Below are 16,175 nucleotides of genomic sequence, written 5' to 3'. Positions count from 1 at the left end.
ACTTTTCTGTAAGTGTGGAGGACAATGCTCTGGTGTTCATCAATACAATTCGTAGCATAATGGGGTCTTGGAGGATTATGGCATTAAGGAATTTTTTTAACAAATTTATGGATCTGATCATGAAACTTCACTTATTTTAAAGGACAGTGGGGTAAACGTTACCAGTGGCAGAATAACTGGAATCTGTGTCAGAAATCTTTGAAAGCAACAAGGTCAGCAATGAAGATTAAAGGTCATGTAAAACTAGTACAGATCCCGTATTGTGTAAACTCAGTTTTCCTAATAATTGAAGGAAATGGCCTGGAAGCTGTTCTCTTAAAGAGGCTGAAAGAGCTCATAATCACTAAGTCTCCTAATCACTAATTACTGTGGACTATTAGGCACCCTGATATCTCTTAGAAAAGGGGAAAATAGAGTTCCAAGTTTCCAAACCAAAGAAGGATATAAGACACTTTAAAGTACAAAATGTGAATTATGTGTAGTGTAATAAAGTTCCAGCCGCATTAAGAACCCAAAATGGAGAAATAACGAAGGAAAGGGTAATTTGTATTAAATCTAGGAAAGCAGAAGCCTACTCTGTGTTTGGCTATGTGAGTGAGGGTTTAGCTGCCATGGGAACCTGCTGTACTGCAGAGGGTGGGAGACAACAAGAAGGGAAAAGGAAGAAGAATTTCTAACTTCAATACCTTTTCTGTTTATATAATCAAAGCCTACAGGGTAGCAGAAGACAGGATTTACAGCCTCTCTCTACTCAAGAAACTACGGGGGAACTAGTCACGTTCTTCACCTTTACCCAAACTTGCAAATAAATGTTTCAGTAGCTGTGACTTTGCGGCAGGAAAAGCTCAGGGTGGGAATGAAGTCTGCAAAATTTTCCTTTCCTTTCCTTGTGGCAAAGGACTTGACTGACTGTCCCATGCAATTCTGTCCTCCCCCTTAATGGATCTTTTCACTCTGGTTTTACATCATGTTGATAGGGACTTTGCCCTGGGGATTTTGGGGAGCAGGGCGTACTGGGCATAAGGACCAAGGACTGGATAAGGAGTCTTTGTGAATCACCTGTTCACCCTCCAGTCTGTCTTCTTTCATGCACTCTCCATTTTCTTTTTTTTTTTCCAAGTCCATTCCCCCTTGAAGTCTTTTGTTTCCTGGGATTGAGCAATTAAGAAGATCAGAGTTTTGGTTTTTTCCTCTCCACAAAGCTTTGTCACGTGCCTCATCAAACTTACAGCAACTTGCAAAGAAAAATACTCCCTGGGAGCTGTTTAGATGCTCTTCATGATTCCCATCTAGGGCACCCGGCATCTTTGCTTTGCTGGTGTGCCCAGTGTCCTGGAATTGATAACAGGGGACAGAGGAAGAAAAACCTGAGGAGGTGGGGGAGGAGGATGGGTGGCAGGCAAATAGCAAATGCTCAGGCAAAACAAGAGACAAAACGAGTTCCCCCACCCCTATTGGTTTTCTTTCTCTACCTCCAGTATAAGATGTACATCCCCAGAGAGGGTAATTTCTAAGAGGAGGTTTTCCCCTCCAGTTTTTCCCCCTTCTAATCTGGGACCAGTGCCTGTGCATGCAAGTGTGGGTATGCATAAGCAGTAGAGGAAGCTTACCTGTGAAAACTAGTAGACACCATCTCTGGGGATTCCTGCTGCCAGGTAAGATTCAGCTTTTCTTCTTCTCTTTGTTGCTTCACTTTTCAGAGAGCATGTCCTTTAGCTGGGTTCATGGGTGAACAGTCTTCTGTGTCCACCCAGTCCAGCAAGTGCAGCTCCTGTGCCTGTGGGCTGACACACGGCAAAGGCATGGCTAAGGAGGCTTACTGCAGAGTGGAGGAGTTTCCAGAGGGGAAGGAGGTTTTTTCATTGCCTGGAGTTTGGATGAGTGAAGGGGCACTTCAGGAACTGCCTGGAGGTGTCTTAGCCTGCTGAATGCATGCTCAGGGACAGGTCTGTCCCTGCACCTGACCATCAGGCACAGGTCCACATGCCAACCCTGGGGAGGGTGAGTGCCCCTGCCACCCGAGCTGTGTCACAGGTGAGCTACCGGGCGTGCTTTTGGTGGAATGGAAAGCAGAGCCACCAGAGAGGGCTCCCACACCCCAGGCAGCTGGAGCCAGGGATGGAAGGAGGGGTCTGAGCCCCAGCTGTGAGCCCAGGGGACAGTCAGGGACAAGGTGTGAGCAGCTGTCCTTAAGGAAAAGTGTCACCCACCTGCACTTACTCAGTTGTTATAGGTGTGATATAGGTGGAGTGCTGCAGTGGATGATCATAAACTCTTCAGAAGGGACAGGCACAGAGGGAGAGGCAGTGGGAGTGCCTTACACTAGGGGGTGTTTTGATTTGTAGAGCTTAATGATGGTGACAATAGGGACAGCTGTTTATGGGTAGGAGTCAGTGGAAAGGCCAGCAAGGCAGATGTCATGGTGAGAGTCTGCTAGAAATACAGCACAGCAGAGAGGAAGTGAGGTCTAAGAGGTCCACACCATCTAGGAGGCTCCTGCAGCATGTGGAAGAAAACTGCCTGACACAGCTGGTGACAGAGCCAGTGAGGGCAGGTGTCCCACTGGACCTGTTTGTGAACTGAGAAGCACTGGGAGGTGATGTGGCATTTGCAGGCTATCTAGGGCACAGTGATCAGGAAATGAAAGAGATTTAATCCTTGGAGAAGTAAGGAGGGGAGCTCAGCAAACTGCCACTTTCGACTCTGGAGGGAAGACTTCGACCTGTTTAGGAAACTGGTTGACAGAGCTCCTTTGGAGGCAGTTCTGAGGGGAAAAGGGGTCAAGGAAGGCTGGACACTCTTCAAGAAAGAAATCTTAAAGGTGCAGGAGCAGGCCAATGGCATCATGGTCTGTATCAGCAATAGCGTGGCCAGCAGGACCAAGGCAGTGATTGCCCCCTTGTAGTAAGCACTGGTGAAGCCATACCTCAAATCTTGTGTTCAGTTCTGGGCTCCTCACTGCAAGGACATTGAGGTGTTTTAGTGTGTCTAGAAAAGGGCAATGGAGCTGGGGAAGGATCTGGAGCACAAGTCCTGTGAGGAGCACCTGAGGGAGCTGGGGGTGTTTACCATGGAGAAAAAGAGGATCAGGTGGGACCCTGAAAGGAGGCTGTAGCGAGGGGAGGGTCAGGCTCTTCTCCTGAGTAACAGTGGATAGGACAAGAGAGAACAGGTTCAAGTTGTACCAGGGAGGTTTAGATTGGATACCAGGAAAATCTTTCCTGAAAGGGTTGTCATGCACTGGAATGGGCTGCCCAGTTGAAGTGGTTGAGTCGCCATCCTGGTGAGGTATTTAAAAGATGGGCAGATGTGTCACTTAGGGACAGAGTTTAGTGGTGGACCTCTCAGTGCTGGGTCTACAGTTGGACTCTATGATCTTAGGGGTCTTTTCCAACCTAAACAATTCTATGATTCTATGATTACATTTTTCTGACATTCTAGCCATGTTTAGAAAGGAAGTGCTTACACAGCCTCTGTCCTCATTTTCTGTGTCACTAGAGAAATATGGTATCCCAGATAAGGTAGAAACCTGAGGCTATCACTATACCCAATTCAGTAAGAGACCATCCTTACCAGCTAGATATTTTCTTGGATAAAACCAGAGATGTCCCTCACCTCCTTCCAGAATTGACAGTATATTAGGAATACTCCCAGTATAACACCGATGGTGCCAAAAGTATTTGAGTGCCAAATTTGTGATTACAGTGAAACAGCCCTGTGTATTCTGGTTTCACTAAAGAGGAAGGATCAAAACTAATAGTGCAGTTGGCTGTGGTTACTCTGGGTACCTTTCTCTGCACTCTGTCTCATGTTAAAAGTTTCCATCAGAGGCATTGTCAGGGCAACCAAACTGATGCACTGAGATACATGGTTGCATGTGACTGAAAACTTACCAACCTTCTTAAAGGCATCCCACAAGAGCAGCTGGGGATATATTAAAGTCTGTAGAACCTGTATGAATATCAGACCTTCTTTGCACTCTTCAATTTGACATCCAGAGTCAGAAGATAAATGTTAATAATTTTTATACTGTAATAATTTGTATACTGCTGAGCAAAAGTTTTGTTTAAGCTCTGCTGTCCTTTTGAGATTTGTACCAGCTCAGCGGTACCCAAACTTGCATGCTGCTGTCAAGCATCAGTGCATCATATTCAACCCCCACACCACCACAGCAATCTTTTTTTTTGTTCTGACCAATCCTGCATATGGGGTGCAGTGGAGGGGACCCTCCACCTCTGCCAGACCTTCTCTAGTTGGATGTTGCTTTGCTCAGAGATAAGGACAATTCATTTAGCTGTGGTGCATATGTTTTCCTTTTCCAGGTTTTGGGTTTTTTTAATTCCAAAATTGCCATAAATATGCAGAGCATTTCAAACCTTACAGTAAAGGCTAGTTGATGTGCTTACATGGCACACCCTATGTGATTGTCACAAAATAATTTATCCTCATGCAACTGCTGTAGGTACATGCTGTCTTTCCCCATTGTACAGGTTCAGAAATGGGGCAGAGAGAGACAGTGTGACTTTTCCCGACACATCAAGGAAGCCAGAAGCAGAACAGGAATATGTGCAATAAGTGTTCAGCAAGCACAAAAAAATTTTATTTTTTATGGCAAAAACATCTCTGTGCTCTTTAGTGTTGATAAGAAAATACATTAGAGTTCCTGTCAGGACAGCGTCAAATGCAAATATTTCTCTTATATGTAGTCATAGCTCTTATTTTAAATGATGGAGAGACCTTGGTGAAAATTTTGGTGCCACAATCAAAGTCCTTTTGTCTTGTTCATACATGAAAAGAGCCTGTGAGCAAATCTTAGCATCTAAAGATATACTTTTGTTATTTTCACTTGTATTTGTGGTAAAACAAGTGCTTATTTGGGAAGCCATGAAAACATATGTATCCAGAGGTATATACATATACATAAAAGCATACATATTTTTAACTTATGTAAGATCTGTGTCTTCAGACAAACATATAAGAACAGGAACTTTTCTTATTCATATTTTCAGGCAGCAGTTCTGTAAAACATAGGACTGCCTCAAAGTGAACACAGATGCTGATTTCATAAATATTTGCAGATCTGATTTAGAGATTGAAATTAAGAACAAAGTACTGCAGTATGTAACTAGAGATTTAGGAATTACTGATATCTTTTGTTTTCAAAGTGCAGTATTTAGGTTTTCTTTACTTCTTTGTATTTACCTGCAAAGAAGCAAATTCACATTTTTCCTGAAACAATTGACCACTGAGCCCTAAGACTCTATGTAAAATGGTAAAGGGAACTAAACCTCTTTATTCTTGTGTAACTCATTAGCTAAAATCAGATGATTAGAGCTAATGTTTCCATCTAAAACAATTCAAGTACCTCATTAATGGGGATAGATTTCCTTTGATCTAATTACTTAATGTCCCAAATATATGCGAAATTCAGGGATCAGCGCTGAGAAATCTCTGCAGACCTGGTCACATCTAGAAACGTGAATTTACATGTAGACTTCAGAAATGTTGTTTGAAATGATAATGAGCCTTGTTTAGTCTGCTGGCCATGCTTGGTCAAATGTTTAGTGAAATCACATTGATGATAGCTAGAGAATGAAGATGATGGCTGTTTGCTGAGTATGATTTAATCTCCATTATTATAGGCAAGTGGATTGCAAATTTCCATAATTAAACATCCAGTGCACTGGTCAGATTCTTTTGTAAAGTCTGGTAATTGCTGTTGTTGGGAAAACAGTCCAGCAGGGTGTTGCTGTCACATGATGAGCTTTTGAGGCTGAGCTAATAGGATGCCCTTTTAAAATGTTCTTCATGTTTTCTGCTTTAGAAGCAGAGGATACCGTCATGGAGATTTCATCAAAAGAAAATACTCACTTTTTCTCAAACAACACAATCTTTCCTGTGGACCGCTCTTCATTCAAATCTGAATCATCCGCATCCAAGGAAAAACAGTCGTGTTGTGGAGGTATAAAGGTAAAGTAAGAGAAGTTTGAATTTTCCAGTAAGGACTTAGAAAATCTCTCTGGTTTTTTGGTGGTTTTTTTTTTTTTTTTTTTTTGGTGAATGATCCCTTTTTAGGTTCTGATTATGTCTTGCTGAGTCAGTATGAAATTATTAGAGGTATTTCTAAGTCACAAGAAAATCTTTTTCAGATCTCTTTTTGCCTAACATTTGACAGTCATCAAATATAATTTGTTGGTTGAGGCTTGCATATTATGAGATCTTCAAGAGCCATCCTGAAAAGTCCTTCTATCTTCCTTATTGCACCACCCAAAGTTAAGAACAGAGCAGACAGATACCACAGGCTGTCAGTACAGACTGCTTAAGACTGTAGCCGTGGTAGTCTCCTGGGCTCTCCAAAGTTGTATTTGTATTATGGTCTGTGTGTTTTGAGTGCTATATTATTAAAGCATTATTGTAATATTCCTTATTCAAGAGAACTCTGCATGAGGTGACTAAGAAATGAAGCTGCAGAAGCATCACCACTGTATCTACATTTCTCTCACCCCCAAGAAGTTTTTCCTGGAGGTAATGGGAGGTCCCTGCTTTGAGCCTCACAATGTAGCTCTGCCTACCTGCTGGTGGGATCTGCACCTCGGAGGAGCATTGCTCCCTGCTCGGGACACAGGGGCACAGCAGGCAGCACAAAGCTTTGCCTACTGCCTCTACCTTATTTCCAAAATGCTGACACACTCTCTTGGGTGAGGTCTCAAAAATCACCATACTATGGTGAGATGATTTGAGTTACTCGGAAAATGAGTTTTCAGCCTTGGCCCGTTCTTTTCATCATGCACAGTCTTTTCTTCTGTTGCTTTTCCCCCTCACTCACACACACATCTACTTTCAGATATTAATCCAGCTCCCAGTACAGCCAATGACATCAGCAACAGTTGCCCTGAAGTCTAGAAATTTTGAATTTTTTTGTTTTGAAATAGAAGATGAGTTGTATTAATTAAATTTTGTACCATAATCTAATTCTATCATTGCTCCTTCATTTGCTACAACAATAATCCAATCCCCTCAATGAATAAAACTTGTCACAGATTAGCCAGTCAGGAATCATCTTATTAGCTCCAGAAATAGAGAAGCAATAATATTTCAGCTCAGTTTCTTTCTCTTTAAAGAAGTTGTGTCTTCTGGGAACCCAAACCAATGTAACTTATGTATTCCTGTCCGAACTTAGAAAACCTCTCTTTTTTTGTGAACTAACCCTTTTTGAGTTCTGATTAGATCTTGCTGAGTCAGAATAAAATTATTTAAGCTATCTCTAAATCATGAAAAAGTCCGCTTCAGGTTTTGCTTAATGTGTTAAGAAAATAATACGCAGATTCAACAGGTTGTTTTTACCAATTATCAACATTTCTTATCAACCTTCCTGTGTCTTAAAATTGCCTGTATTAACCAGATAGATGTGGTGAAATATCTGCTCACAAGCACTGACAAACCAGAGCAGAATGTGAAATCATCTGTACCTTTCTGTCCCAGCCCTAAATTGGGAGTGTCTTTCCACCACTGCACACCTGGGACAGTTGCAAATCCTGTGAAAAAACTTGTGCTAAAGACACACAGAAGCTTTTCAAGTTGTATTTTACCTATACAACTTTCCTGTAAAAAAAAAAAAGTGCTCTCACATTGCTATTTAAAATCCAAGGGCATAAACATACAGAAAATGTAAAATATTACGGCAATATTTGTACTAGAGACTTCATTGAGACCTGCTGCTGTAGGAAAAAAGAACCAGAGAGGGGCTGTGCAAGTTTATTTACCCACAACTGTTTCTGAAGGAGGGACAGCCAGCACTGGATAAAGTGTATTGAACATGACACAGAGATATATTTGAACACAAAAATTTGCATTCAGCAGTGATGTTATTACCACTGCACCTTGTCAGATGAGATGCTGTAAGGAGTTTCGCACTGGAGGTGAGTACATTGCTCAGAGAACCTGTGTACTGGGAGTGTGATTGTCAGAGAGGATAAGGAGAAGCACAGGGCTCTAGACCTCTATTCATATGAAATGTTACTGTCTCTCTTAATTTCTGGGACTGGGCTTTACAGAAAGCATCCATATTCATATTGAGTCAACACCGCCTGTACCTGAGGGTAGAAAGCAATGTTGTGGTTTCCATGACCAATTGCACTGTGCACGACTATCCCTGGAACTCATAAACTCTACAGGGCTGCATTCAGTGAGGGCAAATTTAGGCAATAGAGCTGCAGGAGCAAACAGATGGTGCTAAGGACCCTGCACTCCCACTACATGCATTTCAGACCAGCCCTCATCTTCCAGTTTAATTTTGTGGGAAAGGGGCTCAGTGTCCACCTTTGAAATATGTACCAAAGCACTGTGAAGGGAGATGGAGTTTAATGTCCAAAGCCCACTCCTGGTTCAGAAGAACATGCTAAAACAGATACAGTGATAACTGAGAGAAAACTGTCTCTACATAACAAAAGGATGGGAGAAGTCTGTCCCCAGGAAAATGCAAGGTGCACTCTAAGGAAAATGCAAGAGATCTTGTAGGGGAAGGATGAGCCTAGAAGAGAATTGCTTGGCAGGTCACTGTTCAACTCACGAAGCATGTAATATTTCAAAATGTCCAAAAACTCACTTCCCCACCAAGCCACACTTAGCATTTACCGTTATGGTTACTGTGTAAGATACTGCCTCCTTAGGAAATCACCAGTTTCTGTCTTTCAACTGAGCAGTAGCTTTGGCATCTACCTGAAATGAGCGGTGGTTGAGAGTCAATTCAGTTTTTATCAATATTGCTCATAAGAGATAGACAAATTAGCAATCTAGCATTTAATAAGATGTAGGAAAAATATTGATGTGGTTATTTGGCAAAAGAAGAGGTAGGAATGCAAAACTTGTTTAAAAATAATTCATAATATCTTCTGTACTGCCTGATTTTATTCACTGTCATTTTTTTCACAGATATTTCTTGGTGCATTGTCTTTTGTTTATTTTGCTAAAGCACTGTCAGGAAGTTATCTAAAAAGTACTATCACGCAAATAGAAAGAAGATTTGACATCCCTTCCTCTTTGGTTGGTGTTATTGATGGAAGTTTTGAAATTGGTATGTGCTGTAGAAACCCGTTTTTATTTTCAGAAAAAAGAGTGATGCAATCTGTTGTGAAGAATGATTGTTTGAATCTCCCTGAACCATAAAACTGAGCAAGATTCACCTGGTAAAAATAAGTGGGACTATCAGTACGATTACATTCAATAGGACAGGGTTGCTAATACAACCAATTCAGCATAGAAATAAAAAAATTGTGATTTGATAAGCTTAGCATGTGGCTAATTCATACTAATAGAAATTTTGAATGTTGAATGAGAATTTGCCTGCCCAGATTTCTGCAGGCAGAAATCCACCTCCCCCACCAGTGTTTGTCCTTTGTGATTTATTAAGCAGCAGGAGGACAAAGCTCTAGCTGTAATCTACATTTCTTGTCTGGTCCCTCTCCTTCCCTCTCACACTAAGGTTTCCAGCATGTCATTGTCTCTTACAATTTCAGATTACTGAATTTATCTCATGGGTGTTCAGTGGACTGTGGTACTCACAGGAATGAAATATTAGCCTAAGTGTATAAAACTCTGATTTCTCCTTTTTCTGCTTTTCTGGTTATTTGCTCTCTTCAACTGGCACAGTCTTTCTCCTCTTTTCCAGCAGTTTATCCAAAGGTTTATGGTTTTCCTATCACAGAAGGCATTGGGCTCCTGTAGAATGCCTGGAAAGAGGGAGAAAGACCAACCCCATCAGCCCTCTCTCCCTGAAATCAGTGCCTATACTACATACTAGGAATTGTTATTTTAGAGGATCTCTTATCAACAAGCGGTAAAACTCAATTTTCCTTTTGTACTCTCAAAGGGAACCTCCTAATCATAATTCTTGTGAGCTACTTTGGAGCAAAGCTTCACAGGCCAAGAATAATTGGAGCAGGCTGCTTAATTATGTCAGCTGGAACATTCCTAATTGCAATGCCCCAGTTCTTCATGGGACGGTAAGTGCAAAGAGATCAGTGTTTTCCAGCTGGGCTGTGCACACTGAATGGCAGCTCAGTAAAATATTTAGGCATTGATTATGAAGATGGGAATAGGCATATGGGGATGCGGTTACTTAATTTTTTTTTTTTTTTTTTGTGAAAAGATTTATTACTGTAAAGCAAATAATTTAATGTGTACTATTTTCAGTAGTAATCAACTTATTTTTTTATTAGTCTCTGATCTTGACTGGCCACATTTTGATATGGTTTAGGAATTGTTGAAATGTCAGTGAAGAAGTGATTACTAAACTCAAGAAGACAATCTGAGTACCAATCACAAGCCAGAGGATACACCATTGTCTGATAATCTCTTAGTCCAAATTCATGTATCATAGTAGAGCAAAGTGCCTGCTAAACTGAAATGAATCGCTGACAAAAAAAGAACCAACAGGACAATTGTCATGTACTGCTGCAGTATAAGTAGAGCTCTGTTTATCCCCTGTAAACTATCACTGGTGATGGATCCAGATGGATTCATATGGATGCAGATGAAATTTGCATTTAAGTGCTATAAGCCTATCTGGTAGTAGCAGATCTGATTGCTTTTTCTTATCAGTACTTGTGAATAAATACAACTTCGTTTTCTAAACAGATACCGATACGAAAGATTCCCTTCCACCATCAATTCGACTGCTATCATCTCTCCATGTCTGCAGGATAAAAACCAAACTCCACTCTCAGCCTTGGAAAAATCTCAAGCAAAAATAAATTCAGGTGAGAATGTTAAATATTGGGGCTGGTAGTGCTCACTATCATCAATGTTTCCCAAATCCTTCTGTCAGGAGATCCCAGTTTTTGTTAGAAGTGAAAGAGTTTTCTAAAAAGGGATGTGGTAACAAATTTATAAAACCGGCAAAACTGTAGTATCTTTGAGACAGCTCATGCTAAAAATTTGTCTACCTTAAGCTGTTTCACAGTTTTCCTACTGTTTCTCCTACAACAGAAGTATTTTAGGAGCCCTGAGCTTTCAGTGTCAAACTGTTGTTACAAACACATCGTTGTTGTCTCTTGTTGTATACACAGGATGTGAAAAGGAAGCAGGCTCTTCCATGTGGATCTATGTTTTACTCGGAAATCTTTTGCGTGGAATAGGTGAAACCCCCATCCAGCCCCTGGGAATTACATACATCGATGATTATGCTGTTGAAGAGAATGCTGCCTTATACATTGGTAAAGTAAATATTGGGTTTTTTCCTAATGGATTTTTCCCCAGAGGAGACTGAGTCATTCTGAATAATGGAATGAATGTTATTGAATTAAGTTGCCCTGATTGTTTTGTTTGCATAATTTCCAATATTAAAGTTCATTTAACAGTCATGTACACTCAAGGGACCAAGTTCCCATTTAATTATACCAGCACAGTTCCATTATCTTAATTTGGTGAAAGAATTTGACCTTGGGTCCCTGCTGTTACCCTAATCTTCCTAATTCTTCTGGATGTGGACTGCTGAGCCTCTGTGCACATTCAGTTCTCTGGAAAGTGATAAAAACATGCACTCTTTTAAGCACTTAAAATAGAATTTCAGTGAGCACTCAAAACATTCCCTCCAGATTCATGTGGAATTATAAGCAATAGTGCTGAAACTTTAGAAAGTTGGTAGCACTGTTTTCTTGTGTTCATTGTCTGACCACTGCACATTCACCAGAAATATTACCTAAAAAATCCTATCTCATCAGCATCTGCTCTTGACAAGTTTCCAGCCAGGCAAAATGCAAAAAATCAGATTCTCTCTGTAAAAGATTCAGATTCCCAGATTTCCAGGTGAATTTTGCAAATTCAAAGTATTCAGAAAGTTTGGCTGCAGGTATATTGAAACATATTAACACTGGAAACCTCCCAAAAGCAAAGCGGTTTCTCAGCCTGTTCAGGGCCTACCTCAACTTAAAGTGATCATTTAAATTTACAAAATGACATTTGCTTTCCAGTTACTTTAATCTTGTCAACTAAAGCATTTCTAGCAGTTATAGATGGGTGCTGCTATTGAGTTTAGGCCATTCCGGTTCCTGACATTTTTCCTTCAGGCTGAATTTAACTCTTTAATTGGATAACAGTAAAAAGCATCATTGTCATGGGGAAAATTGTATTGATGCCTTTTTTTCTTCTTGAAAATATTTCAATTTGTGTAACTGTATCACTTGTTACCCATCACATTCCATAATCTGCTGCTAGATGCAGAAGAACCAGTGCCCTTTTTAGCTCATGAGTGTAACAGTCTCCTGTTTTCTATTCCAGGGTGTGTACAGACAGTGGCGATTATAGGGCCAATATTTGGCTTTCTGCTGGGATCCCTGTGTGCCAAACTTTATGTTGACATTGGCTTTGTAGATCTGGGTAAGTCAGAACACTCAGGCTTTAAAAATCCAGTCAGGCTCCTCATGCCTATTTTCGGCCAAGAACTATCTGGTTATCTTCTAGGCATGAGGAGCTATCAGGGGTAGAGTAGGCACTTCATGAAATGACAAGGATGACAGCAGTGTAGGGGTCCATGCAGAACAGGCTGGCAAGAAGGATAGGTGTAGAGGGGGAAAGAGGTCTCACTCTTCCTCAGCACCAGCAGATCTGCAGCAGGTGCCTCCAAGAGGTGCTCTGGTGAGGAGGCTCTGGGGAGATAATGGGAGCCAGGAGGAAGCAGGACTGAGGCTCAGGATCCCATGTGTGCTTTTTTAATATCCTGTTGTTGCCACCTGGAAAAGTGGTTTGGCAGGGGGTACCGAATCTCCCGATTGCCCTCCTTCTGAGAAAACAGGAAGAAAGAAAGCAGGAGGAAAACTATTTTTCCCTGGGGCTTTTGTGCACAACAGCCTGACTGGGAGCAAGTGAGTGGCCACCCGGACTTCCCCATTTGCTGGTCCTTGCAGCATCTCTGGGGCTGTGCAAGTGGCACAGCAGGTCAGGGCTAGGCCGCTGCTGTGCCCCAGCAATCAGCAAGTCCTCACCGTGTCCCCACAGCTGCTCCTGCAAAACGCCCATAGTGACACACAACACAGCTACACCTGGTGAGGTGGGCATGGAAAGTCCCTCCAAAACCACCTTCCTTATTATCAGCAAATATTCTCAAAATTTATTTATTTGTTTCTTCTTTTCCACTTTCTCCAGACAGCATCACAATAAGTCCCAAGGACATGCAATGGGTGGGAGCGTGGTGGCTGGGATACCTGATAGCTGGGGTGATCAGCGTCCTGGCCGGCATCCCCTTCTGGTTCCTGCCCAAGCACCTCCCAAAACCTGAGAGCAGGAAGGACTCCAGCACCTCTTCCGAGCAGTCAAAGTTCATCATTGAGGAAAACAAAGACCAACACGCACCCTATCAGCAACAAGCGAAGCTTGCCGAGATGGCAAAAGGCAAATCACTGGAGTTTTCTTCCTGATCGTTGAGTTTTTCTCTCAAAGGCTTTTAGACTTAAAAATTTTATACTTTCTGCGGCCCTATCTTAATGGCATCAGAATTATGATTTTTACATGAGATTTCACTCTCCAATGCATATAGTGACTGTTGCAGATGTGGTGGTCAGAAAAAAAAACAACCCTCAGTTTTTGCTAATTTTTTTTCCTGTAAGTTCATGCATTAGGAAAACATGTACAATATCTATCAGAATATAGATGGGCACAGACCAGCTACAGTATTAGAGAAGGCTTCCTGGATTTAGACAGGAGCTGTTTCGCACAATTGCATTTCCTTGGCCCTGCTTTGCCAAAAGCATTTTCCCTCAGTACTTGAATCTGTACCTCAACATGTTTGTGCTTCCTGTCAGCTGTGCTGAGCACTCTTTGCCCCAAATTAAGCTAAACGGTGCTGCGGCTGTTGAGGACACATAGAAACCAAATCATTCCTAGCTTATAATGAAAAGAAGGTTTATAAAACAAGATATCTCTTCTGGGAAATTTATGATTAGTATTTTTCTCCACTGTTCCCCCATCCAGAAATGGGGGAGCTGTTAGGAACATCACAGAACTTCAGAGATTCCCTTTGAAATGTTCTGCAGTTTTGGGTTTTTTTGGAAGGTGCACACATGTTACAAAGCATTGCTCACAGCAGTTATTCTCTCTCTGACCTGCTTGTTATTTCTGCTGTTTTGTCTTCCAGACTTCTTGCCATCACTGAAGAATCTCTTTGGGAATCCAGTTTACAGTCTGTATTTGTGTGCAAGTATCATTCAGTTCAATTCTTTAATTGGCATGGTGACATATAAGCCAAAGTACATTGAACAACAGTACGGGCAGACATCTTCAAAAACTAACTTTGTTATAGGTAATGCTATATCTGCTTCTTGATATCTTTAAAATGGACATTTTAGGAGTGGCATGTAGGAAAAATTGTATTTTTTTTAGGGTATTTTTATTTCTTCTCCTTCCTTGTCTGACTTTAAGTAATAGCTTATAGAAGGTAAGCTATTTCATTTTTGCTTCAGCACTAGGTAACTCGGAGTTTATCTATGCAGGAGTTACTGTAAAAGTTTACATAATTTGATACCTTAATTCCCATTTAACTGGAAATTTGAAAAGTAATATATGTACAACACAAGAAAATAACTGAGAAATAGTTTTTAAATAGTTTACATAAATTTATCATCAGACAGATCTGCTGCCTTGATGGCTTCCCGTTTGTTTCAACAAAGCAAAGATCAGTTCAGTGAGTGCTAAAGGTGACTCTCTGAAGAGAATGGTGTTAAATAAAAGGAAGTCAAGTCATATCCCAAGCTGTCCCATACAGTACAAGAGAGAGAAGCTGCTTCAGCCTTTGGGTACTGAGATGGATATTTTTGTAGCTGATTTCAGGAGGGTGGACTTGACTGCCTGGTTGCTGAACCTGCATGTGGGGTTCAGCTCCAGAGGTCCAAGGCTTCAATAGCATTAAACAGCAAAGAGGTTTACGTCTACCCAACACAGAGGGAACTGCCTTGTTTCAGAGCAGTATTAGTTGCACAGCAACCGAGGTATATATATGCAGAAAAGCTGTAATGATCCATTGTGCTATGTTAATTCCTTAAAGATAGAAGCTGGAATTTCCTGGCACGAAACTCCTCAAAGCAAGGAGAAATCTTCAAGTATAGTTGATGCCCAAAGAAAGTCCAGAAAACAATCCCTACATTCAGTGTAGTACTTCTCATTGTATTTAAAGATTTTCTGGAGCTAAGCTTTCAGGTATTTGCAAACTGAGTGAGGATTGCGAACCATTTGATTTCTCTGAGCATAGGGACTATATCCAACACAGACTGTGTGATGGCTTGGTTAGGGAAGGATCCTGCTGGGTGGCTATCTCTGCAATAAGGTGGTTTTTCCTCCTACTTTTCCTTTGTCTCCAAATCCACTCTTCCTAAGAAACCTGACAGCTGACTCAACTCACAGTGTTTATTTCTCTTTCACTCCCTCTTTTACTCTTTCTTCTTCTTTTTTAGAGAACAGTTTCTATCACAACCTCTGATAGATATCAAAATTGTCAGAGCAATTTGAAGCACAAAAAAAAAAAAAAAAAAAAGCAGGTCTTGCTCCAGCTTTCATAACGTTAGATAAAACTGAATTTGTCCTCTAGGAATCAGCAGATGACTCCATTGACAACCTAATTATGGAAAAAATCACCTAGCTTAAGATATTGGAAGAGCATTATCTAAACTTTATCCATAATCTCTCTGTCAAAGAACCAGCAAAGAAGCATGTCCTTGGGAGTAAGTTTTTCAAAGCTGTCCCAGCACCTTTGTAACACTCCAAGGATCACTCTAATTCTGGACAAAATAAAATGCCCTGACTGAAGATCTTTTATGTTTTGTTCCTTCATCTCCTTGCTGCAGCTGTTTTTGTGGCTGACAAGGTTAGTCCATTGAGCTGGGGTTTTCATTAATACATATTTTTCTGTTTGATTTCAGGTCTTATTAATATTCCTGCTGTGGCCTTTGGCATATTCTCTGGAGGACTGATCATGAAAAAATTCAGAATAGGTGTTTTAGGGACTGCAAAACTTTCCTTGGGATCATCTTTCTTTGGTTACCTTTTGCTCCTCTCATTGTTTGCGATGGGCTGTGAGAACTCGGACGTGGCTGGACTGACTGTGTCGTACCACGGGTATGCTGGGAAGGCCATGCTTCAGCAGAAAGGGCTACTGGAAACCAAACTCCTTCCTCATTTTATTTCACAAA

The 16,175-nt window shown here is 41.2% G+C and overlaps 1 protein-coding gene across 7 annotated transcripts in view; it reads left to right on the top strand.

Annotated features, from left to right (window-relative positions):
• Positions 1-1,263: 1,263 nt before the first annotated feature.
• Positions 1,264-16,175, top strand: part of LOC104692279 (solute carrier organic anion transporter family member 1C1) — a 53,080-nt gene continuing 38,168 nt past the window's right edge. For 3 of the 7 annotated variants that reach the window (XM_020584876.2, XM_019288732.3, XM_020584872.2), the window contains exons 1-10: positions 1,266-1,655; positions 5,825-5,970; positions 8,932-9,073; positions 9,869-10,001; positions 10,636-10,757; positions 11,067-11,213; positions 12,277-12,375; positions 13,141-13,386; positions 14,129-14,293; positions 15,906-16,101. In XM_020584876.2, coding sequence (XP_020440465.2) covers positions 1,571-1,655; positions 5,825-5,970; positions 8,932-9,073; positions 9,869-10,001; positions 10,636-10,757; positions 11,067-11,213; positions 12,277-12,375; positions 13,141-13,386; positions 14,129-14,293; positions 15,906-16,101 — 1,481 coding nt within the window. In that variant the 5' untranslated portion in view covers positions 1,266-1,570. Of the gene's footprint in view, positions 1,656-1,928; positions 2,035-5,824; positions 5,971-8,931; positions 9,074-9,868; positions 10,002-10,635; positions 10,758-11,066; positions 11,214-12,276; positions 12,376-13,140; positions 13,387-14,128; positions 14,294-15,905; positions 16,102-16,175 lie in introns of those variants that run through there. The other 4 variants (XM_020584875.2, XM_020584873.2, XM_039571107.1 and 1 more) reach the window with 4 other exon arrangements.

This window comes from Corvus cornix, chromosome 1A (genome assembly GCF_000738735.6).
Source record: "Corvus cornix cornix isolate S_Up_H32 chromosome 1A, ASM73873v5, whole genome shotgun sequence".
In the NCBI taxonomy this organism is placed as follows: Eukaryota; Metazoa; Chordata; class Aves; order Passeriformes; family Corvidae; genus Corvus; species Corvus cornix.
The sequence above is the reverse complement of the archived record's forward strand: the minus strand, read 5'-3'. Positions and strand labels throughout refer to the sequence as shown.